The sequence below is a fragment of the Mus caroli genome, unplaced genomic scaffold (assembly GCF_978045245.1).
Source record: "Mus caroli unplaced genomic scaffold, Mus_caroli_1 scaffold_3, whole genome shotgun sequence".
NCBI lineage: Eukaryota > Metazoa > Chordata > Mammalia > Rodentia > Muridae > Mus > Mus caroli.
Window position 1 is genome coordinate 32,848,801 of NW_028227258.1, and position 25,356 is coordinate 32,874,156.

Consider the following 25,356-nt stretch of genomic DNA (forward strand, 5'->3'; position numbering starts at 1 on the left):
CAGCATGAATGGAAAGAAAGGAGATGTTTTCTTTGCAGGGACGTGGAGCATGCATACATCCAGATGTGAAGATTGCAGGGAGATGCACATTTTAATCTGATGAAGCAGTGGGCTTCATTACTACTTAACATCACAGTCTGCATCTCTCAAAGGCAGCCCGGTTCTTGCTGACTGAGGGCCCTCAGCGGCTCAGCCGTTCTGCTGTCTGTCTTGGAGGTGACTGGGGACGGCTCTGTGCAGCTGCCCCACAGATGCAGGCTGTTCACTAGGGAAAGGACTCAGTGACTAAGCTAATAATGGCAAGCTGGGGAAAGAGATCAAGAGCCTGCAGCTGCTGATTTGCAGCTGCCTCACTCAGGCCAAGCAGTCTGGCTCAACATACAAAGCAATGCACCTGCCCACAAAGTGAAAATGGACAGGAGGCTTTTTGGAAGCAGCTCTGCACCGTTCCTAAACCAAGAGCATTCTTTTGTTTATTAGACTTTTTTTTCCCTCAAGTAAAGCTTGTTCTTTTGCAATTTCATAATGTACACTTATGTATTTTAACTCTTTTCCTACTATATTCTCTTTCTTCCCATCCCTTATCTGCCCCACCTCATCCGTAAAAATCTTTTTTCCCTATTTTTCTATTAGGGTTTTGTTTAGTGTCCCATAGAATTTCGTCAGGACTGTGTGTGTGGTCCAGAGTTTGGGACTAATCAACAGAGCCCGGCGAGCTCACCAATGATCCACAACTAGACAGGTCTTACTATGTAGTCCTGACTGGTCTGCACTATTCTATATAGACCAGGCAAGCCTTCTGAATGTTCTGATTGAAGGCTCAGCAATTATGTCTGGTGAGTTTAAGTTACAAGCAAATAGATAAAAGAGAACTATATTTTCTTTATTTTTTTCTTGATTATTTTATAGATGTGGCTAAGGGACAGTTATTTGTACAGACTTAGGGGTAGGAACACTGACTTCCTGTCTTCATCCATAAGAAAACTACTATCCTTCTGGTATAGACAGGGTATCATATGGGGGATGGCGATATCCTATTAATATGAATTAAAAATGGAGTTTAGAAAGCCCTTCTAATGCTACTTTAAAAAGCCTCTTGTCTAGTTGCCCATCATCATCATCATCATCATCATCAGGGCCTCACTATGTTGTCCCTGCTGGCCCTAGAACTCCTGGGGACTCTTGGGTGTCCTAGCCTCTGGAGTAACTGAGATTACTTAGTACCGCTTAGCCTTGTTCACCTTATCAGTTTTAAGTCCCTTTAGCTCAAAATAATATTTATGGTAAAGTGACATTTTTTTGTTTATTTGTTTGTTTGAAACTGGATCTTATGATGTAGCTCTGGCTATTGTGGAACTTGCTATGTAGACTAGCCTGGCCTTGAACTCACAGAGATCCACTTGATTCTGTCTCCTGAGTGCTTGGATTAAAGATGTGTGCCACCATACCCAACTAAAGTGACATGTTTTGTCATATTCTTTCATTTTTCACAGTCAATTTTTACTCTCTCTCTCTCTCTCTCTCTCTCTCTCTCTGTGTGTGTGTGTGTGTGTGTGTGTGTGTGTGTGTGTGCGTGTGAGTATGGTACCCACAGAGTCCAGAAGAGGGTGCCAGATCCCCTGGAGCTGGAGTTACAGGTGATGTCTAAGGCACCATGTGGTTCCTGTGAACCAAACTTGGCTCAATATAAGAGCACCTCTCCACTCCTTTAACAGACAATTTTTATTTAAGGAATGTACACACATTTTTGTTGAGGATTTCTTAAATGGAATTTGGTAGTTTAGAGTAATTTATTAAAAATGGAAACATTTCAAAAGGGCTTACTAAATCTTTAGTTTAGCTGATGATAATTATTTTCATGGTATTGTATTCATAGAAAAAATTTTATAAGCCTTCAAAACAACAAGATATGATTTTTGGTTCTTGTTTTTCATTTTAATTCTTTTCTACTCCTCTCTTCTATCTATAATAGAGGCTTCACCTACAAAAAAAAGTGGATTTTCTTTTCCATCAAAACATAATGATTTGGGATCTAAATTTGCAGAAAGCATCTTTTAATTACAGGATGCTGTCACACTGATGTACTGCTGGGAATCTCTTCTCACCCTTTGGAGGTTTGACCAGGCATTTGACCTTCCTGGTGAAAGTCTGTCTGGCCAGTTCCAGAATCTAATCTTCAAAGCTCATTTTGTTTAGAATACAATGTGTTTGCCCTGGCATCAGCTGCCTTAAACATATGCTTGAGGCCATATTTCTATTTCCCCCCCTCATTGAACATGGCATACACCTTTCCTCGTGGCTAGCACTTTGGGGATTCCAAGGGACATGCCAGTTTTGATGAACATGTTGCCATCAGAAAGTCAAATTATTGTTTGTGACTAATGTAATTTCCTCCCCTCACTGTTTCTGGGAGTTCAGTAGACAAGAATATGTAGTTTATTTGAGAAGCATGCAATCCAAGATTCTGCGTGTTATTTACATGGAACCCTTTGATCTCTAGCTGTACAAAGTGTGCTTCCATACGTGTTTATTGGATGTATCCATGACACAGTCAGGGCTAGGAGGCAATGTTTACTGTCACATCACTCTTCTGGCTCTTACAGGTCTCTCATCTGTGGCCGTCTATCACTGAGATCTGTGCATTTTAGAAATTGGAATGTCAACATTATTCTTCTTGGAATAAATGAAGGAACTCAGTGGGCGTGAGTTGTGGCTGGTTGCTAAGAATATCAAATCAGGTTGCATTGCTATAGCAACAGTGTTGCTAGGACCTTAAAGCTTCCCGAAATCAGAATTCATAAGTGAGAGACACTGTTTATCTGGATGGTATTTTTAATGTGATTCTATCTAGCACAAGGCAGGACTCCTGTACTTCGAAAAGGAACTGATAACCACTGATTAAGTATACCTCCTAGGCCTTACTTGGTTCAGTGTTATTTCATCAGACTTTCCAAGGGCTCACAAAATTGTGAGATGATCAGCCACCAGTTATCAGTTATTTATGAGAAAGAGTATAATTTTGCATGTATATATGTCACAGAACTTTTGAGGAGCCAAAAACTCTTTATTTTTGTTGGTATTTATTCCCTTTATGAAAAGAAATTGCTTCACTTTTTTTTTTACTTCTGGTTGTTAGGTTTCAAACTGGGGACCAGTGGCTGAGGTGCCTATTTAACATAACGAAGTGGATGCTGGCAGCCAGTGTCTCAGCATGGCCAGTGTCTGTTAGAGAGTTCTGGCTCCTCTCAGCGCTTCTAGCTCCTCCCACACTGATCTTCCAGCTCCTGGGCTTCACTGCTCTTCTCTCATCTTCTCTTGGTTTCCTGGTCTCTGGCTTCCCAGGCTCCCTCAAGCTTCTCTTCCTCTCTTGCTCCCCAGACCTCCACTAATGGAGCTTCAATCTGGAACCTTCCATGCTTCTGGCTCGATGCTCTCGTCCATATCTACAACAAAATGCTCTTCTCCACCATTCCTAGGAGCAGACATGTCCTCATTTTTTTTCTTTTCAATAGTAATGTTTCATATTCACCCAGAATCCAGCCATTTAGAAAGCATGAAGCAGATCGTTTTAAAAAGAAAATCTAACTACTTTTAACATTTTGTAAGATTATATATGTCTATAGTTTCTAAATAGATACACACACATATGATCTTGGAAGTTTTAAGAAAGGCAATGTTTTTTTTTTCTTTCAAATGTTTTATAGCTATCATTTTGTCTTCATTTGTTTTCATGTAGTCCAGGCTGGCCTCAATGTCTCTATAGCAAAGGCTAGTATAAAACACTTGATCTTCCTGTTTCTACCGTCTACATCCTAAGATGATAGGCTATACATGTGTGCTACCACACCCAGGCAGCAGAAATGAAATCTATGCAATTATGGAGCGAGTTACTGGGATTTGAAGCTGAGGTCTTGCATGTGCTAGGACAGTTCTTTACCATAGCTATTCCTAGTTTCAGAGCTAGAACTCAGGTACGTTCATTCTGGCTTTGAACACTTTTCCTGCTTAAGTGTACACTCAGAATACAAACAGACATTCGTCTACTGAAGTTAAAAAGCCATGTTGTTTATTAAATACCTGCTCTGTCATATTCCCAAACCCCAAACCCCAGGATTACCTGTATCCCAGGCTGGCTTCAAACTCAGTATGTTACCGTGTAGCTAGGGATGACATTGAACTTTTGAGCCTCCTGCCTCCAGTTCCGGAGTGTGGAGAATCACAGATCCTTAGTTTAAGGACTGTGTGAATTGACAGTTTGATGACACTTAAAGTCGCCATTATTTTTATTGTTTTTTTTTTCCAGTCACATTTTAAGCAAAGGAGGGAGAGGTCTGATAATGATGTCTAACTTGATCAACCTGAAGGATTAAAATAGTTGTTCATTTTTTAATAGGTTGAGCATTGAACAGGCAAATTGGTTAAATATGTAGCGTGTAGATTCTACTACCCAGCTTTAAGCTTGGGGTGGACCTTGCTACCAGCCCCACCCAGGTTCCCTTGGATAGGCGGATGAAAGACATACACACATTAGCTTATCTTTAATATACTTTTAGCTCAATGGCCGGGCTCTTCTAAGCCTTCCTTAGCTAGTGTGCCCTTCTCTTCACTCCCAGTTCAACACTTCTAAATCTGCCTTCAACTTTAGTGGCCTGGTTACCTCTGCTTAGCACCCTAAAGCTACCCTCATCTTAGTTGCACTTCTAAACTCCTGCTTGCTTTTCCAGACCCAGTCGAGGAAGCGGCCAAAAGCCACTCCACCCCAGATTTCACATAGCTGGTGGCTTTCTCCCTCTCAAGCACTGCAAATTTTCATTCCTCCTCCTTCGTCTGCCCAAGAACCTGGAAGTTCTACCTCTTCCGTTGCAGCCATTGGCCGCTAGCATCATTACTGATCGGTGAAGAGCCAGTTGGGGACTAGAACCTTCAACATTCATTCCCAGTCAGAGCATCAGAACTACCCCCCTACAAAACCATATGCAGTAAAGTTTAAGGAAGAAGACTTAATTTAGAGCCGCATGTAAATAATAAAATGTAAATAATAGTGTGATCAGTTAAAATTTCACATTGCTTCCTTTCCGCCCCTGTGTCAAACCTATAAGCACACCTAACGTTGAGCTAGTGCAGCCCTCCCTGCATGCTGCATTTCTAGCTGTTGCATTAAATGCTACAGTTGAGTACATCCATATGACCATTCAGAGAATTAATATTCTTGGCTCCTCTTTTGGCTACCTGCAGTTTGCTATTCTTATTTCTATTAGTGAATAATGAAAAATGATAATATTTGAACATTAAGACACTCCCCATTTTAAAAAAAAGAAACAAAAACACCAGAAAGCATAAAGCAAGCAAGCAAACAAAAAACACCCCCAAACAAACAAACAAACAAAACCCCAAAACCAAAATGCACCAGCTTGTGATTATTGTTTGGTAAGCTGCCATTTTACAAAGAGGCTTCAGGAATATCATAAATCTGGAGTGCTCCATTGTGTGAATTTCCCATGAACATTGTGTTCCTGAATTCCTTTTATTATTTATTTTATGAATAATCTATTAATTATTTATTTATTATTTTATTATTTATCCCAACTCAGATCCTTGCGCATGCTAGAAAAGTGGTCTAGCCTGCCCTACACATGTTTAAGGCAGGATCTCACTATATAGCATAGGCTGGCTTGAAGTTGAATCCTCCTGCCTCGGCTTCCTGAGTGCTGGGATCACAGGGAGGCACCCCTATACCCAGTCATTTCATAGTCATTTGCTCATTTATTTCCTAGATGGTTTTAGACAGTTCAGTATAAATTTAGGGTCCTTGATGAACAGTGTCCAGCACACATGGCCATATAAGATGGAGGAATATGGGAGATTGTCTTTAGAAGTCAGTACCTTCGCAGCCACAGCCGTATGTTTCTCAGAGTAAACAAGAAGCAAGTGCTTTCAAGAGAATAAAAAAATATATATATATATGTAGGGCCCCCTGCCCTGCCAACTCCTCAAATTTCTAGTGCAGGGCAAGTTTTCTGTTATTGGAGGTAAATGGGCAGAGGCTAGGAGGCCTTAGAGAGCTCATCTGAAAGTGTTGGAGTTTCACAGGTGTGTGTGTGTGTGTGTGTGTGTGTGTGTGTAAGTATGTGCCTGCATGTGCAGACCAGATGTCAACCTTGGGTGTTGCTCCTATGAAGCTATCCATTTTTGTCTTGTCTTGTCTTGTCTTGTCTTGTCTTGTCTTGTCTTGTCTTTCCTTTCCTTTCCTTTCCTTTCCTTTCCTTTCCTTTCCTTTCCTTTCCTTTCCTTTCCTTTCCTTTCTTTTCTTTTATTTTCTTTCTTTCCTGCTTGCTTGCTTGCTTGCTTTTTGATGCAGAGTCTGTCACTGGGACCAAGGGCTCACTGACTGTCCTAGGCTGACTGGCCAGCAAGCCCCAGGGATCTGTTCGTCTCTACTTCCCTAACGCTAGGATTACCAAGTCCAGCTTTTGATGTAGATACTGGGCAACCCAGCTCACATCCTCATGATAATGTGGCAAAAGCCCATCTCTTCTTCCTTTCCTTCTTTTCTTCCTTCCCTCCCTCCTTTTCTTCCTTCCTTTCCCTCCCTCCTTCCTTCCTTCCTTCCTTCCTTTCCTTCCTTCTTTTCCTTCCTTTTCTTCCTTTCTTCCTTTCTTCCTTTCTTCCTTCCTTCCTTCCTTCCTTCCTTCCTTTCTTTCTTTCTTTCTTTCTTTCTTTCTTTCTTTCTTTCTTTCTTTCTTTCTTTCTTTCTTTCTTTCTTTCCTTCCTTCCTTCCTTCCTTCCTTCCTTCCTTCCTTCCTTCCTTCCTTCTTTCTTTCTTTCTTTCTTTCTTTCTTTCTTTCTTTCTTTCTTTCTTTCTTTCTTTCTTTCTTCTCTTTCTTTCCTTCTTAACTGTAAGTCCTAGAAATTGAACTAATATCAGGGTTGTCAGCAAGCACCTTTAACCATTGAACTGTCTGGCTTGCCAAAGGATAAAATCTCTTTCACATATCTCAGATCTTTCTACCTCTATTGTCAAGTGCTAAAATTACAGGTATGCTCCACTACCCCCAGCGTGCAAAAATTCTTTCTGACAAATAAGTGAATCTCAGCATAAAGCACCTATAGTTTCATGGTTTTTGATGGATAAATTCTGTAAGGTGAAGCCCCCAATTTAGCCTGGCATAAAAAGAGAAGACATTAAGAAATTAGGGTTGTAATTCTTTTTTTATTATCTTTTTTTGAAGTCTATAATTGAGTTAACTGGCTCTCCTGATACACACAGCATGTATGAATCTCTAGAACCTGAAGCTATTTGGTTTCCATCCAAATTTTGGATTTGCATCTCTGATTAACATGCAGGTTTTCATATGGTTTTTAATGCACCAATTGTCTGAAGCACACTTGAAGATGAATTTGGAAAGCATGGCTTGTGAAGGGGAGTGTTAGCTGAAGCCTTCCATTTTCATGGCATTTGCTATTCCCTGGCCACTTTGAAGCCATGGTGTGTAAGGCTGTGGCATCCGCCCCATTGCGCTGAGCGTTTTCCTCTACTGTTATCTTAGTGTCAAGTGACCCATCAGACCTGATCCTGGTACTGAGAACGCTCATTCTCTGAGTAATTGGATGTGGTGGCGGAAGAGCAAAGGGCTGCCCAGATATTCTTTCTTATGTGGATGTAAGGGGATGGAAAAAAAGGAAAGTTCCACGTTGGGTGTGAGAACAGTAGGAATTCGTCACAACTCTCAATTATATTTCCGTTGAAAATAACAAGCTGAAATGTTCAATGCATTCGATTTTTTAAGGAGCCATGGGTGCCAGTCAGATTCGGTGTCTCTGTGCTCAGACTGACAAGACCAGTGTGCTGTAGCCTGAGGCAAGTGGCTGGAATTAATGATATAAAACACAGGCTGCTTGACAGGAAGTCATTTCCCAGATCTAGTGGTTGTGACTAAGAGGAAATTTGAAATGAAGTCTATTTTGAGGTGAGGGCCATACTTGAAAGATATTAGTTGCTAAGCATCAATCAAAACACCAGCTTACAATTAAAATGCCTAGTTTTCCTTGGGAGAAAGATCTCTAAGGGACCATTATGTTAAAAAAATCAATGTCACAGGAGTTGGGCATGCTCTTTGAAGAGAAGGGCTGATGTAAGGGAGAGATATTAAATCACTCTTTACTATTTGACAGCTTGTCAGCTCAGACGTTTGGAGTTCAGACCTGAACCTTTCCCACTTCTCTGAGACTCAGTGTGTGAGGTGATTTTCGGGGTCATAACCTGAACCAACTCAAACAAAAGCTCTAGAGATCATGGACTGAGACACTTACATAGTCTCTCTGCCTGACATCCTGAGAGGCAGGGAGAAGATCATGAGAGGCAGCAGAGCGATTTCTCCAGTCATCCCTGACAGGGTTTCAGCGAAGGGTTGCAACTACATTTCTATCCCTGCTTCTAAAGGGCAGACCATCCTTTCAATGTTCTCCAGTTCGTTGGGTAGAAATAAATAGACCAGGATAACCGATTTTTAAAGACAGCTGATTTTCACAACAATTTCATTCATTATTTCTACACTCCTCTGTGACCCTCCATTATAATTATAATTCTAAATTTTTCATCTAAGGATGTATTTTTGGACACATATAAAGTGAAGCTGGGTCTTACATTTTGAGAACCAGGCTCGAATGAAGTCACGAGAGAGGACAACTGTGCACGCTGTTTCCCTTCAGCACATAAGATAAGACTTCAGAGCTTTTCGTTTTAATACATTTAAGGCCTTTGCATACTCTTACATTTAAAGATCTATGTATAGACAAGTTCTATAATTGGAGGAGTTGGCTAGCAATCTACTCCAAGTCTTTTCTTATTTTAACATGTTATATGAACATATTATTTCTCAAAAAACATTAAATCAAAAGTCCTTACCAATTCTCCATCAATATCACACTGTGAAATAGATACATAGAAAACGCTTGAAAAATAATCCCTACATATGTAAAATAAAGTTGGGAATATACCTTTTTTCCATTTAAAATTAGCCTATGTGTATAAAAATCAGTTTTTCCAAAAAATAATATTTTCAGTTAAATAGTATTATTTATGTTTCCCACTAAACGGTATCATTTACCTTTCATAGATAAACAAATCAGGCAACACATAAAATACCTCGGGGGGGGGAGGGGCGCGAATAAACTTGTGTTTGATGGTTGTGCAAATATAGCCGGTTCTCTTTTTTTTTCTCACATTAGTTTTTAAAATTGGCTTGAAAGAATAAAAAGTGAACTAGGTGGTAAGTTATTTATGAACACAGATTAGCAGTTATTTTGAGCATAAAAAGGCCATCTGTGTATGAAAAAGTTTTAATGGTATTCAACACGATGTCAGTGCCTGATAGGATCTGAAACACGGAATCTTCCTTTTGTTTGAGAGAGAGCGAGAGAGAGAGACCTTTTTTGTTTGCTTGCTTGCTTGTTTGTTTGTTTTTTGTTATAGGAACTAAAGCACTCTAGGGCCCCCACCTGTCCAACAACTTGAATATGATCTCTAGGACCAACATTGTAAGAGAGAATCAACTCCTGCGAGTTCTCTTCTGACTTGCCCATGCATGGATTGCGCATGCGCATTCCCATGCTTAACTCTTTATGTTTGTGATTCTATATTTCTAGCGAGTATTTGTAAGTATGCCTAAATGTGTGTGTTGATGGGTCTGCCCCTGACTAGTCGTAGACTCCTGAGGCATTCCTTACGCTGGGGTCCATGTACTGATACCCACCAGATGCTGCCCAGCAAGGGAAAGAAAGGGCACTAGCCTTGAGGTTAGAAATGGGCTTAGGATTTGGTGTTTGGAATGACACAGGTGGCACCGAAATAGCTTTGAATGTGTATGCCTTTGAATCCCATATTAAGACACATCCTATTTTTAGCATTTTATGACGTAAAATAATGTTTTTATCTGAGACTGTCATACGAAGTACTTTCTTCTCCTAAATCCTCGCAGCTCCACTCGCCCATTTTGTACTTTTTTGTTAATATATTTTAATTAACTTGAATCAAAGAAGATCATACATTTTTGGTAGTTCTTAAATTATTTCGTTTTAATTTAATTTTTTTCAGCACTGGGAGTTTAGTTGATCTCTCTTCTCTCTCTCTCTCTCTCTCTCTCTCTCTCTCTCTCTCTCTCTCTCCCTCCCTCCCTCCCTCCCTCCCTCCCTCCCTCCCTGCGCGCGCGCGCGCGCGCGCGCGCGCGTGTGTGTGTGTGTGTGTGTGTGTGTGTGTGTGTGTGTGTGTGCATATGCTCGTGTGACTGCCTGTGCATATATAGAGGTCAGAGGACAACTTGTGTCGTCTTTTTTCTCGTTCTATCTTTTACATGGGATGTGGGGATCCAACTCAGGTCACCAGGCGCGTGCAGGTCGTGCAGAGCCATCTGGTCAGCCGCTGAGAGGAGCTTTGATGGCTAAATTCATCTGGACCATGTTCCGTCAGAACAAGCAAGAATCTTAGTGGATTCCTTTGAGGAGTGGGGAGAATTGAGGAAAAGTCCACTTGCTGGGCAGGGATTCAAAACCCGGATGCTGTACGGGGAAATTAGAGATTGCTCTTCCTTCTTCCCCCCTGGTTTTTGCAAGTTTTTATTGGAGGTGGAGCTACAGCACAGGCCAATACTTTACAGTGTAGGCAGCGTTTTCTCAGGAATGCAGTGGGGCCTGGTGCCTGCGCCCCGCCCAGGACAGAGCAGCTGTTTCTGCTGAATGCTTGGAATGCGAGAGGCTGCGATGTAAGGAGAGCAGAGGGCATTGTTTCATCTCCCTAAGCCCGGGTGAAAAGAGTCTTTTGTACACAGGAGCAGTTCAGAGTGGCACAGCATTTCTTCCCCAGGGCAGCTTCCAATCCTTCAGCTGGGAACACAGTGTGAGAGGTTTCCCGGCTTTCTGATAGCACATGGCTGTTTAATCTGCTATCCCACAAACACGGAACCAGAGCCCTCCAGAGTCAAACAGGGTGAAGGTCCCGTTTCCAGCATCTCTTCAGGGGAGAAGATAGACAGCAATGCCATGTGGAGAAAATTAGGGCATAGCAAGTTGGGAGTGGCTAAGCCACTTAAGGATTCTGGGGCTTTAAGAGTCTCTGCTCTAACCTTGGCCATGCTACACAGGATCTCTATAACTCAGTTTTTTTTTTTAAATTATTTTATTTATTTATTTATTTGGTTTTTTGAGACAGGGTTTCTCTGTATAGCCTTGGCTGTCCTGGAACTCACTTTGTAGACCAGGCTGGACTCGAACTCAGAAATCTGCCTACCTCTGCCTCCCGAGTGCTGGGATTAAAGGCGTGTGCCACCACACCCAATTTACAACTCAGATTTTTTATCAATGGCATATGAACAATGGAACTGACTTCATGGCGTCATTAATACATTGTAACAAAAAGATTTATGGGGGGAAACAGTGTTTGGTCTTTGGTGAGCACTGGATATGTGGTAGCTATTTTTATGTTTTGTTCTAAAACACTCTGTAAATGGTTGGTGTGCCAAATGAGACCTGCTATCAAATAGTCTTTGTTTCAAAGTGTACTAGGATGGGGTTAAAGGTCTGGCTCCAGTGCTGTGGGCTGGCCTAGTGAACACAAAGCTGAACAAAGCAGGCGTGGCCCATGCAATCCCAGCACTTGGGAGGTAGAGGCATGAAGGTCAGGAGTTCAAATTCATCCTCAGCTACTTAATCACCTTGAGGCAAACCCCCAGTACACAACACCCAATGTATCATTAATTAAGTACCAGAATCCAAGTCTGACTAGATGCTGGCCAGCTCTTACCAAACACTTGAGTTATTTTAGTTAACTTCTCTTGCTTTTATGTGGCAGATGGGGCAATGGTGCTATTGATGGCCCACTAGCTGCATACCTGGAGCTACAGGCTGGACATTGTTCTCGGGGCTTCTATTTTTTTTTGCTACGCTCTCTGGTCGAGTCAACTGGACAAGCCGAGAGGCTTAAAAGTCACTCATGAGGCAAAAGAGTTTCAAAGAAGCTCTCCTCCTGGAGTCCAGCGTTCCCTACCCATACAGTAATTTTTCATTCCCGAGTTCCATTCCCGAGTTAGTCTGGTGTATGGATCCACGTGCTCTCTTTCAATATTTTCCTATCATAAGTGCCTTTTAAGATTGAATTCTGACATAGCTAAACCAGTGTTCCAACAGTCCTAGTTCGTCCTTAGCAAGACCTTGGGCTTGGATTTCAGTACTGCCCCTGGTATTACACTAAAATTAGGTCACTGCCCTTCACAGGAATCTACCATCACCTAGGAAGAAAGAAGTTTCTGACCGTAGGGGAAACCAGAATAGATGCTTAGTATTATAGCTGAGTTACACCTATTTACAGGAATTTACTATGGTTTAGGAAACAGATCGGGCTGTGGTTTTAGAGTATTGCATTATTCATGAGATGGTTAGCTAGAACTGAACTCCCTAGTTAGAACCATGACTTGGGTGTGAAAGCCCTTGCCCTAGGAGTGAAAAGTTCTCACACCTGGCTTCTATGACTATAGCTGACCTTAGATAGAGCTGACTTTGTCTCAGTTATTTTACTGCCCAGTTCCTTCCGATCTTTGTGTTTTCATTCCTCTGTTCTGTGTAAGAATCATTAAGCATCCTGTTACCTCATTTGTACCTTGCGGGTATGTCACCCAACTTCTTTATTGTCTTCTGTATAAAAAGTCTGAAGCTCGAATTGTAAAATTACATTCAGATTCTACACACGAACTCTCCTGTGTGTGTCTGTTTGTCACTCGCTCATCCACGCTTTGCCCACCCGCGACGAGAGACCCCGTTCCACGCAGACACAGGGACCCAGAGGGTCTGCCGCATTTTTTATTAGGTATTTTCCTCATTTACATTTCCAATGCTATCCCAAAAGTCCCCCATACCCTCCCCCCCACTCCCCTACCTACCCACTCCCACCTCTTGGCCCTGTCGTTCCCCTGTACTGGGGCATATAAAGTTTGCAAGTCCAATGGGCCTCTCTTTCCAGTGATGGCCGACTAGGCCATCTTTTGATACATATGCAGCTAGAGACAAGAGCTCTTGGGTACTGGTTAGTTCATATTGTTGTTCCACCTATAGGGTTGCAGATCCCTTTAGCTCCTTGGGTACTTTCTCTAGCTCCTCCATTAGGGGCCCCGTGATCCATCCAATAGCTGACTGTGAACTTACACGTTCTCGGGGCTTCTTGAGCCTCAGTTGCTCAAAACTCTCCCACCTTAAGTGAGAGCTGTTATATCTTACAGTGTAGTAAACACGTGCTGAGAAGAATTGGACCCTGTTCATTTAAAAGGTACCCACCAAGTGCCTTGTACACCAGAGGTATAGCTTGAACCACACAGACAGAATTCCTGTCCTTATAGCTTCCTGTAATGTTAGGGAATAGAAACCAACAGAAATGATTTAAAATACATTGTATAGTGCAACGATAAGTCCTAAGAAGGACAAGAAAAATAACGCAGCCAAGCACATAGTATAATTTTCTACATAGTCACCAGGTGACAGTTTTGGAAGTAACTGTAAAAGACATCAGTGTCCCAGGAGAAGAACAGGTGTTTGTGGCTTTCAGTCCAACTCTATCCTGGGGTTGTCGCTTGCTTACCTCATGGGGCTCTTGAGAGAAACTAGTGAAGTGGTTTCGATAAGCTATGAATTATTTGTCAGAGGAGGGGAAACACTGTAAGAAAGTTTAGTCTCTGGTCTACCAAGTGTCTCTAGCTTCTGCTTTCTGATTCTTTTGTTCTTTAAAGCTATAATTAAAAAATGTTCTAGCACAAAATACTTGAAGTCATTCTCCCAAGATAATTCCCAATGGGAAAGTTGTCTCCCTGTGCAGTTACACCCGGTATAGATTCATCATGGGAGTCAGTAGCTCCCAGAACTATGGCTGATTAGTTCCTGGGCTAACATGGAGACCAGATGTACCTTGCAAAACGCCTCTTGATTTCTCAACGGAAGGCCTTTTTTTTTTTTTCCCCTGAAACTTCTTGCTAATATGGGCATCAAATCGGGTAACTCTTTGGTAGTTAGTTTCCCTCTTTTCTTCTTTAACCAAATAATTCACAAATCACTAGGCCACCCATAGAATTCAGGTTGACTGGACTCAATACACCCTGAAATGATGGCAGGTTATAGTTAACAGCTTGTCCGGCTGCCCTGCTGAGACCAGCTTCCTCCATGTGACTGACTGCTTACTCTAGTGACTGAGTCTTGTAGACATCAGCTCAGTTTCTATTCCCATTCCAAGACGACATGGCTTTGAAAACCGTTTCCCTGATGTACTTATGGAAGCCAAGGACTTTTCAGAACAAAGAGACCCATGGATGAGGTCAAAGGACCAAAAGTTGTTTTTTTTTTTTTTTTCCAGGAGAGGTGCAAGGCTAGTAGATTGTGGAACCCACAAGGATTACTAAGTCTTGACTCTAATCTCCATTAAGTGATAACTGATAGCCAGGCGGTCATCCTTAATCTCTGCACTCGGGAGGCAGAAGCAGGCAGATCTCTGAGTTTGAGGCCAGTCTAGTCTACAGAATGAATTCCAGGACAACCATGATAGAGAAATCATCTGTGTCTCTCTCTCTGTCTCTGTCTCTCTCTGCCTCTCTGTCTCTGTCTGTCTGTCTGTCTGTCTCTGTCTCTGTCTCTCTGTCTCTCTGTCTCTCTCTCTGTGTGACAAGTGTAACAGATACCACACTATGTGCATCTTTATGCCTCATTTCTTTCTCCACCTGTCCTATTCCAGACAGGGTGTCATGCAGTCTAGATTAGCCTTGAACCCACAATGTTACTGAAGATGACTTTCAGCTCCTCATTCACCCCCCTCAACTCCTGACGACTAGTATGCTAACATTATAGATTAGTGTCACCATGCCTGGATGAAAACATATGTAAAAAGAAACATAAACCTAACTTTGGGAGACTTATACCTACTCTGTAATATCTTCCTACTTATAATAGGGGACATTATCCTGAGTCCCTGTGATGGCTTTTGGTTGTAAAAGCATATTCTTGGCAGCTATTCTGGTGATGCAGACTTTCAGCTACTAGGAAGACTGAGGCAGGAGGATGAAGAGTTCAAGGTCTTAGCTGAGTGAGATGCTGTCTCTAAATACAAAACAGTAGAAGAAGGTTTGGGGGATATAGATGGCAGTTAGTGTTTGCCTAGCAAGTACGGGCCACAGGGCTACTTCTCACTACTAGACAAACCAATAGCATGTCATGGCAAAGATGTAGGGGAAATGCAAGTGTTGGGTACCTCAGGGGGAGAGGCACAAATGCCTTGCCAGTTTTTACTTAGACTTTATATCAGGCCCAATTTTCTTCTTCATATATACCATGTGTGGTGGTTGAATAAAAATGACCCCCACAGGATCATATTTGAATGCTTGGTCATTAGGGAATGGTGCTACTTGAAAAGGATTAGGAGGTATGGCCTTGTTGGAGGAGGTATGATCTTGTTGGAGGAGTGTGTCACTTTGAGGTTTCCAAATCCCAAGCCAGTCCAGTGGCCCTCTCTCTCTCTTTTGGCTGCTTTCAGATCTGGATGTAGAACTCTCAGTTACCATGTCTTCCTGCTTGCAAACATGCATACCACCATGAGGATAGTAGACTATAAACCTCTGAAACTGTAAGCAAGCCAATTAAATGTTTTCTTTTTGTAAGGGTTGCCATGGTCATGGTGTCTCTTCATAGCAATAGAACACTGACTAAGACACCATGCTACAATAGAAAGCAAGGTGCACACACAAATACATACATACACACACACACACACACCAGGTGAAACACTGCCATTGAGTCATACCCCTAGCTCTTTTTTGTGTGTGTTAGTTTTTACAGATATCAGAAAAATCACTTTGCTGTTAGAGAGATGACAACACCCCCACCCCCCAATCACAGACGATATCCTGTAACAATAACAAGGGACCAGGGTAACAAGTTTACTTAATCTGCATTTTATATGTTGTGGGGCTTTCAGAAATGAAGACCCAAGGGCTGGGAAGAGCTGCTTGCTTGTGTGATTAGGTTCCAAAGGCAATGGTCAGCTCTATAAAGATGAGATGAATAGAGTCTATGACAGAGATGGGAAGCCCACAGGGCCTGGGTGTCAGATGCTCTGTGACCTCCCTTACATAGCATCCCCTCCTCTGTGTAGAATAGATCTCCAGGAATCCAGAAAGGACTGCCCTAGAACCTACAGTTTGCATTAAGTAGTTCTGGCTTTTAGAGAAGAGGAAATCTAGTTTTATCATGTGTTTTTTGGGGGTAAGAGACAGGATACTGACAAGAGGCCAGGAGGACCATTCTGCATGCCTTCTAATCTCCTTTTGTGCAAAGTCATTGGCTCAGGACATCAACCGTGCTCCTGGCCATCATAACTAATACAGTCTTAAGTTGTACAAGGGCGGCACTTCATGAAATATACATAAATATTTGTAATTCAGTGAGTGAGACCTTTTATTATGCATTAATTAATTCTTTGGTGGCCATTGTTGTTTCTACAAGTGTGTGTGTGTGTGTGTGTGTGTGTGTGTGTGTGTGTGTGTGTGTGTGTGCTTTCTTTCCCGAGAAAGGAAAATAGGATAAATTTATCAGTTTATTAGCACAGTGTTATTGGTCATGTATTTTTTTTTTAAAATACAAACATGTTTATAAATTTGTAGTTTTGCCAAATTTTGCAACATAGTTTCTGCCATTTTGAAAAGTATGTTTTACCAGATTGCAAATGAAGAGCTAAAGAATTATTTCTCCTTCGAGGCCAGCCTGGTCTATAGAGTGAGTTCCAGGAAAGCCAGGGCTACACAGAGAAACCCTGTCTCAAACCACCCTGCCCCCCCCCCCACCAAAATGAACTATTTCTCTTAAAGGCTGTCGTTTGCCATTATTAGTCTGTAAAATTTTTGCTATGTACGATAGCGCCATGAAAATAGTACTTTCTACCTGTTAGGGATCATAGTTCCAAGGCTTCACTATGCAGTGTGGCCACCCTCACCCAGAACATAGATACAGTGCCTCACTGGTAGTGGGCCTGCAGTCTGGGTCAGCTCCTGTAGACATCTGGCCTTGCCTGAAGCCAGCCATGAGTGGATATAGAAATTTAGGGCATGTTTTGTTCTTTGGAGTGAACTATAATAGAGAAATTTAAAACTCAAGATAAAGTTGCAACCTCACCAGTCGTTCTGGCTGACACTCTAACTCACTTAACCTTGAGGTACTAGAGAGTAGGTTTGGTGTAATAGAAATCATGCCTATTTTGGGGAGACATCATATCACTTTCTTTTGGCTGACGGATGCAGGACTGACTCCTGAGAATGGATCAGGATTCCATTGTGGTACTTTTCCATCTGTGGGAGCATGTTGCTGCAGGACTAGAGACTATCCTAATCAATGCTATGGCGCTACAGTGAGAGGATTGGCTTCTCCTGTGACTTTAATATAAGTAGCAAATGTTAGGATTGACGTTTTCAAAGTACATACCTGTGTTTCTAGGAATGTCTGTCTTAAGTTACGGTTCTATTGCTCTGAAGAGACAATACTGTTCTATTGCTCTATGGCCAAGGCAACTTTTATAAAAGAAAGCATCTAATTAGGGGTTTACTTAAAGTTTTGGAGGGTTAGTTCATGATCACTATGGCAGGAAGAAGAAAGAAAGGGCCCTGTATCAGTCGCTGAGAGCTTTACATTCTGATCTACAGTCAGCAGACGAGGGTGGTGGTGGTGGGAGATAGAGACAGACAGATACACACACACACACACACACACACACACACACACACACACGAAGAGACAGAGAGACAGAGACAGACCAACATACATTAGGCCTAGTGTGGTCTTTTAAAACCTCAAAGCTCACTCCTAGTGACACACAGTCCCTTCTCGAGCAAGCCCACACCTCCTAATCCTTTCCAAATAGTTAGTCAACTGAGGGCTATCTATATGCAAACAAGAAGTCTGTGAATGCCATTGTTAATTCAAATAATCATAATATCTAATATTAAAAAATATTTAGAATATGACCAGAAAGGAAGAGAGAGGAACTAGCAATTTCATAAATGTAAACAGAATACTAATATGTCATCATGAAGAAATCAGGCCAGATCTTAAATCTCACTGCTTTTATTTAATGCTTAAACCTGAAGTCCCTGTCTCAAGTTATGAGCTCTGTAAACACAATCTAATCTAGCAAGGTGGCCCTGCATAGGCAACTCGAACTATGTTGGTTAAGGTCACTGTCAGTGTGCCACACTTCAGCCGATTTTCCTAAGCCTCCTGGCTGATGCTCAAGGGCCTTACGCATATGCACAGTACCATAGAAAAGCCTTGACATGCAAATCTCCTCTACATATGTAGAGCACTCTCCTCTGCCTAGACACTCTCTACAGATATGCTGGTGGTTGGCTCAACTCCTTTTAGGTCCCTGAATACAACTTCCCAGGTGTGAGTCTGAGCATTGCATCTGAAATAGCATGGCCTCCACGTCACTCTATCACCTCATCTTGTGGTATGGTATCACCAGCAGCCATATTCCACCTTCTCTTCTTTAACTGAGGTTCCTGTCTCTGCGTCCCTGCAAATGCCAGACATAACAATGAAAGCGTCTTTGTTCATTGCTGCAGCTCAAGCTCCTGCATCCGTTTCTGGCACTCTGGCTGCTTGTCAGAAGCAATCAGGAAAGTTCAATGGACTGCGTTCATGAGGAGGAATTTGGGACTAGAGCAGTTAAGGAAGCTGATGAAGCCCCCCTTTTCCATGGAACTGAAGTCTGGTTTTTGTTGTTGTTGTTGTTTTGCTTTGTTTTTACGTCAAGTTTAGTTCGAATCTCCCATTGTATGGAAGTCACACATGTTCTAGTTCATTACCTCAGAGTGATTCCTCAAAACATCCAGAAGTACATTTACCAGCACGCATCCTCCTCCATTGCAGAGACAGGAGTTAGTTCTGACCAGTGTTGTTAAGCAGGCCTTCTCTCATTAAAAATGATTAACACGATAGATGCTCTCTGAGATAGACACAGTGAAGCACCTTGTTCAATTTGGGAATACTATATTTCCCTCATTAAAATAGTCCAACGTGCCCCCTAGAGAAGAAGCTCCATAGGACATTAAAAATTTCCTTGATCTACAAAAACAAACAACACACCAAGAGGAGGAAAACCCCAAGGCTCCAGGACTTAGTTCACATAAGCAAACTATTGTTGCTGTTTCCGTAGCTAAGCAATGGCCATGTGGCTCCTGGTCCGCCTGATAAGCCTGAACTGAGTAAGGACCACCTATCCTCCCGTGTCTTTAAAGGATCTCATAGCTTGCTTCTTGAAAGAGTCCGTGTTGTTTTAATGAGGAATGAATGTCTCATGCATTTGGACACTTGGTCCCCAGGTGGTGCTGATGTTTCGGGAGGTTATATGGAAGTTGTGGTTGCTGGAGAATTATGCCCACTAGGGGCGGGCTTTGAGAGTTCCTAGCCTGGCCCCATTTCCAGTTCACACCCTCTGCGTAGTGTTTGTGGTTCCGGAAGTGATGGCTCAGCTTTCTGCTCTCAGCACCTGCTCCATGCTTCCTCCTCTACTCCTCAGCACCCAGGGCTCACCCTCTGAACTGTAAGCCGAAATAAAATCTTTCTTCCACAAGTTGCCTTGGTCATGGTATTTTTATCACAGCAACAGTAAAGTAATCAATACAGACTTCAATCACGTTATGCAAATTTAGATGCAGCTTTGCTGCCCAGCATTGCAAATAGCATCCGGGGACTAGAAGACAGGATAATTTGTTATTTGTTCTAAATGCTTGTTAGCCACACGATCTCAGGTCTTGTTATCACAATGCTGGAAAAGTCTGGGGGATGCGTTCTTTAAGTATCAGAGATACTTATCTTTTTCAAAAGTGTGTGTGTGTGTAAATGCTTTGAACTAAAAGAAATCTATGCTAACATTAAAATGACCTGTTTGAGGAGAATTTGAACTATATTGCATTTGATTTAGATACCATTTCTAGAGCATACAACAGGGTTTGTTTTTACTATCATCATATAAAATCCATAATTCTTTAGATAATCTTTTTGCCCTAATTCTTCAATTCAAAATCCTTACGCAAAGTAGTTGCTTTATTGACCTTTCCTGTGCTCTTCGCTTTGATTTATCTTAATCACAGCGAGAACTAATCTTTGGCTGTGACTTTAATCACCTTTCTTTCCTTTTTTCCCAGCAAGGAAACAAAGTGGCTACCTCTGCCCGCTGTCCCCTCTCCCCTCCTGTCACAGCTGTAAGAATCCCCCTGAGAGGAAGGGCTGCACATGTGGACTTTGGGGCTCTTCCTGGCCACTGATTTGTTTTGTCCTTTTTTTTTGTTGTTCCTTTGTTTTAGACAGAGTCTCATGTAGCCCAGGTTAACCTAACACTTGCTGTGTAGCTGAGGATGACCTTGAATTTCTGACCCACCAGTCTCACCTCCAGACGGAGGGGATTGCAGTGCTAAAGCCCCACCCCACCTCCTCGAATACCCTTACCCACCTACCGTTTTACTACACCAGCCACACACCCTTCTCTTTCCTGATAAACGCACCTCCGTTGTATTTTTCACTTTTATCCAAGCAACGGTATCTACTCTTTGTGCCTTATGCACATAACATTCTTCTATTCAGAATCTTGTTGGAAATTAATCTCTGTGATGCTTTCTAAGGCTTCTCTTCCATCACGTCTTCAGTCTTTCAAAGGGAGTGCAACCGTGCCCTCTGCAGCAGTGGTTGGCTTTCTACATTACGTTTCTTGGCTTCTGGTGAATAGTTGTGAGTACCTTGGCTTTCTCCATGAAACTTGTAATTATAAATTGCTTGCTATGGAGATCCAAGGGTGGGAGGGAAGGGGTCCTCCTCTCATATCAGGAACTGTTTGGTAGAAGAGCAGCAGTTAGCCAGACATGGTGGCTTATCTGTAATTGCAGTAGTTGGGAGAAAGAGGCAGGGGAATTGTGAGTTGGAGGCCAGCCTGGCTACATAATGAATTCTAGGCCAATCTGGAGTACAAAGAAAGACTCCCCCAAGCCCAAAATATACACATATCCAAAAAAAGAAAAGGAAGGGAAGAAAGAGAGCAGCTTTTGCAGTATGTGGAGTTGTAGAGGTATGGATGCTTTAACTACTGTGGGAGCTCAGAGGGCCTTCCTGATAGCTCTGTGGCTTTAAGGAGGATATCATATAACAAATACAGATGAATGCACCTTGGAATGTGCTAATTTCCTAGAATGTAAGCTTTAAAACAGAAATGGTTGGCTCAAGTAAATGAGCGAAGCTCCCTTGGAGTTAGAAGAATCACTTGCATTCTTTGTTATTTTGGACTGGTATATTTGATAGAGTGCCTCTGCTTGTTAACTCTGTTGTAAGAAAACAAAAACAGAACTAAAAACAACCCAACAGCTTGAATGCCGGGACAAAAGGCCATTGGCACCAGGGACCTGGTATGGAGGCAAATACCCCATCTAAAGAGGCTACTATACCTCTGTAGTACACTGTAGCACTTATCACCTGGACTAAATCTTTAGAAGTAAGTAATAAAACATTTGAAATAAAATCTCATTTTTAATGTAAATTCTAACAGAGCCAAAACAAGTGTGAGAGCCAAACTACATGCAATGAAGTCACACAATCAAGCTGCATCCAACGCAAGGACCCCAATGGTGTGCATCCCGATGACCAGGTCAGTTAAAGACCCTTCACTTGCTGGGGAGCTATGGTTTGAAGTTCCTTGATAGCAGGAGCCATGTGTAAATTCCCCTCTTTTGTTACTGTAGATTGTCAATTGATAATTAGACATTTTTTTAAACCACATCAGAACTTTGGATTGACTTACTGCAGGAAATATTCATCTACAATAGGGTTTCAGTGGATAGAGAGAATATGAGGATGGCTATTTGTAAGGGAGGCTAAAGTGCTAAGCTGCAAAAAGAGTATGTCAGGTTAGTAACAACTTAGCTGCATGTAACAGGAAACAGCCACGGAGGACAGGCTTCTGTCTGGAAATGTGGGATGATGAAGAACCGTGCTGAATGGCTTTCTGAAGGGAAGAGGTTAGTTCAGGGAAGACATGATTTGACTTAGCTGAGTATTGGTTTTTGGAAACCTTGGACAGGGTGGCTCTTTGCTATGGTTGGAATACAGCCAGACTGGAGAAGATGAGTTAGAGGTGAGAATGTGGAAATCTCAGAGCTAGGCTACTTTCCCAAGGCCTTGCACAGGAAGCAGAGAAAGCAAGGGTGATCTGGGAGGAAGCCCATCTGTTTTAGGGAGGGAAAGGGATGGCGTGCTGGATGTGGGGAGCATCTGGACTTGCTTGATGTTGGGTGGTGATGTGACATCCTTGGGGTCACTGCTTCCTTGGAAAGTAAGTGGATTCTTTGCTTTTGACTTGAGTAGCTGGTGACATATGTGAAGCCTTCTGTGGAATAGCTGAAGAACAGCATTTCTTGGGAGCTTCTTTGTGGGGTAACTAATGAAGTTATGAGGTCTTATCTGCGGGTTCTTGGAGTTCAGTTCCATCACTAACTCAGCAGTTAGTGGAAAATATGATGCCTGCATTTGAAAGTCACTCTTCTTTGTAACGGTGTCTTCAGGGATGTGGAACTCCCTTAAAGGTGGCTTACACTCCAAAGATCCTGCGCGGTCAGTCTCTGCCCACAGATGAGGCTGTGGTTTTTGCTGATTGTTCGGAACTTGATCTCTATTTGCATGCCCTTCTGCTTAACTCGCCGGTGCCTGTCCCTTCTTAGGGCTACCATTACCACTGCAAAACAGCAGGCTCCTGCCTCTGGGACTCCAATATTATATCAGGTTTCTCAGAGCTAAAGAAGGGTTCATTTCCCCAGGGTCTGACAGCTGTTTTCTTTCATCTCTATAGAATGGTATGAAACATTCTACTTTAGAGAACTTAGAAATTCCTCTAAGTCGGCAGTCACTGGAAAATTACATTGAGTACCTGTTGAAATATGTATAGAAAATGAATAGAAGTCTTTTTGTCGAAATTTCCTTAAAAAGACACAGAAACCTACATCTCATAGGGGAATTAGATTAGAGGACCCACTTGGAAATGGAGACATGAATGAAATAATTGATATTTTTGTTTCCATATAAGAATTGCATTATCATGTGTGGCGTCCACACTTGGTTGAAGTTAAAGATAACAAGACCTTGAAACTGTATGATGTGTGTTCCCTGACTCGTCCATTTGCTCATGTCAGTTGTTCTTCTGTGCTATCAGTGTTATTAAAATAAGTGACTGTTGGCCATCTATTCAACATATATTTATTTAGCTCTTTCTATGGATATTCTTTCTCCCTGTCAATGGCCAGTAGTTTGCTTAAACCTAGCAGGGCACAAGGCAATCCAGCAATTGCAATAGAATGAGATAAAGGTCATGCTAGAGGAATACAAAATACTCTGCCAGTAGGCAAATGACTATCATAACAGAAGCCAATCAGGGCATAACAAGTTCGGCAAATAGGCAGAACATTTGTTAGCTGGAATTTATCCAGCAGGCAGATGTAGTAAACACCTATTTTGTACAAGGTACTGAGTAAGATGATAGACATTGGGAGCTGTAAAATGGGGAGGGATTATAAATGATATTTACTACTAAGGAACAAAAAGTTGACACATTAATAATATATATGATTTGTTACATTAATTGCACATTAATTGGATATATTAGTTATAGATATTATATTTATTAAATATATGTATTTAAGCAATGAACTAGGCATGTGTCAAGAATGCAGCAAAGCAAAGGAAGAATGAATGACTGCTTGTGCTAGAGATTCAAAGGAGAGCTGGAGATGTATTTTGCAAAGCTAAGACTGGTTCTGCATCCTTGTGACCCCAGCTCTTGGGTGGAAGAAGCAGGAAGATACTGAGTTCAAAGTCAAGATGGGCTACGAAATGAATTCTAAGCAAACTTGGGCTACCTAGAGAGACCTTGTCTCAAACAAAGCAGAACAGGCCAGCACTGAACTGATCTGAACAAAACCGCACATGAGTCCACACCAATCTTGTTCAGTTTTTTAGTGGACTTGTGGTGTTTAAAAGACCACAGGGTTGAGCTGGTCTGAAGTCCACTGAACTCGGATTGATTGGGGCAGCTTTCTAAGCCACAGACAAAGTCTGGCCACACCCCTCTCCTCCTATACCATTGTCTCTGAACCTCAGTGGTATAAAATGACTTGCTTAACTGGACAACCAAAACAGATAGACAGACAAACAAATAGACAGAGCGACTGGATGCCCCTCCACCCCAAATGTCTAAAATGTCCTGATAGGCTAAGAAGTATAGAGGTATCTTTTCATTGTTCTCAAATTACAGGTGAGAAATAGTTGCACATTTGTGTCTTCCTACTTGACTCATACACTTTCCACGTGTTCTTCTCATCAGTCTATTTGGAGTCTAAATGTATATTCTGACTTACTTTCTGGAATACCTGCTACTAGGGCACAGCTTTTCACGTGAAGAGTTAATACTTACTATTTGGGCTGGTGAGATGGCTCAGTGGGTAAGAGCACCCGACTGCTCTTCCGAAGGTCTGGAGTTCAAATCCCAGCAACCACATGGTGGCTCACAACCATCCGCAACGAGATCTGGCGCCCTCTTCTGGAGTTTCTGAAGTCAGCTACAGTGTACTTACATATAATAAATAAATAAATCAAAAAAAATACTTACTATTTATTATCTAAAATAAAATACCAATAAAGAAGTATACAGTACCATATGATTTATAAATATCATCAAAAGACAACAGGTAATAGACTATGTATTTCATATTTAAATAAAGTCAAAAGGGAGCACATCTTTTGTACAACAGTGACAGGAGTCACATAATGAAAGGGATACTCAGCCACACACACACTCTGGGAACACATGCATATGTATTCTAAAAAAGAAGAAGAAAGCATTCAGGTTTGAAAATTTAGGGTAGACCAAGGAGAAAAATATAAGCTGAAAGGTAGCCAGAATGAATGTTTTTAAGCACAAAAAGAGATTTCGTAATGAGATGAATCTTAGTCTTTGCTATATAGAGACAGAGGGAAAGTGGGTCTGTGAAAACAGACATTTCTAGTGGACTTTAAGGGTGAAAAGTACTAGAAAAGCCAAAGACAATAGTAGAAAACGTGACTGAAATATCCTTATTTTCTCCTTATGACTCAAGAGATCCATTTACTTGAAAAATACTTAGCTTGTGGCTCAGGTTGTCTGTCAGCTCTGTGACTATAATTCAAAATTTGGCCAAAAAGGCTTGGAAATTTCATTTCTGGTAATTGCCAAGAAGAGCTATATGGCATTATTATTTATGAGACTTCTCTAAG

At 41.8% G+C, this 25,356-nt stretch overlaps 1 protein-coding gene across 1 annotated transcript in view; it reads left to right on the plus strand.

The window, feature by feature from the left end:
* Window positions 1-25,356, plus strand: part of Ank2 (ankyrin 2) — a 605,825-nt gene that overhangs the window by 256,363 nt on the left and 324,106 nt on the right. The window contains exon 2 of the mRNA XM_029474795.2: window positions 21,605-21,703. Coding sequence (XP_029330655.1) covers window positions 21,605-21,703 — 99 coding nt within the window. The remainder of the gene's footprint in view (window positions 1-21,604; window positions 21,704-25,356) is intronic.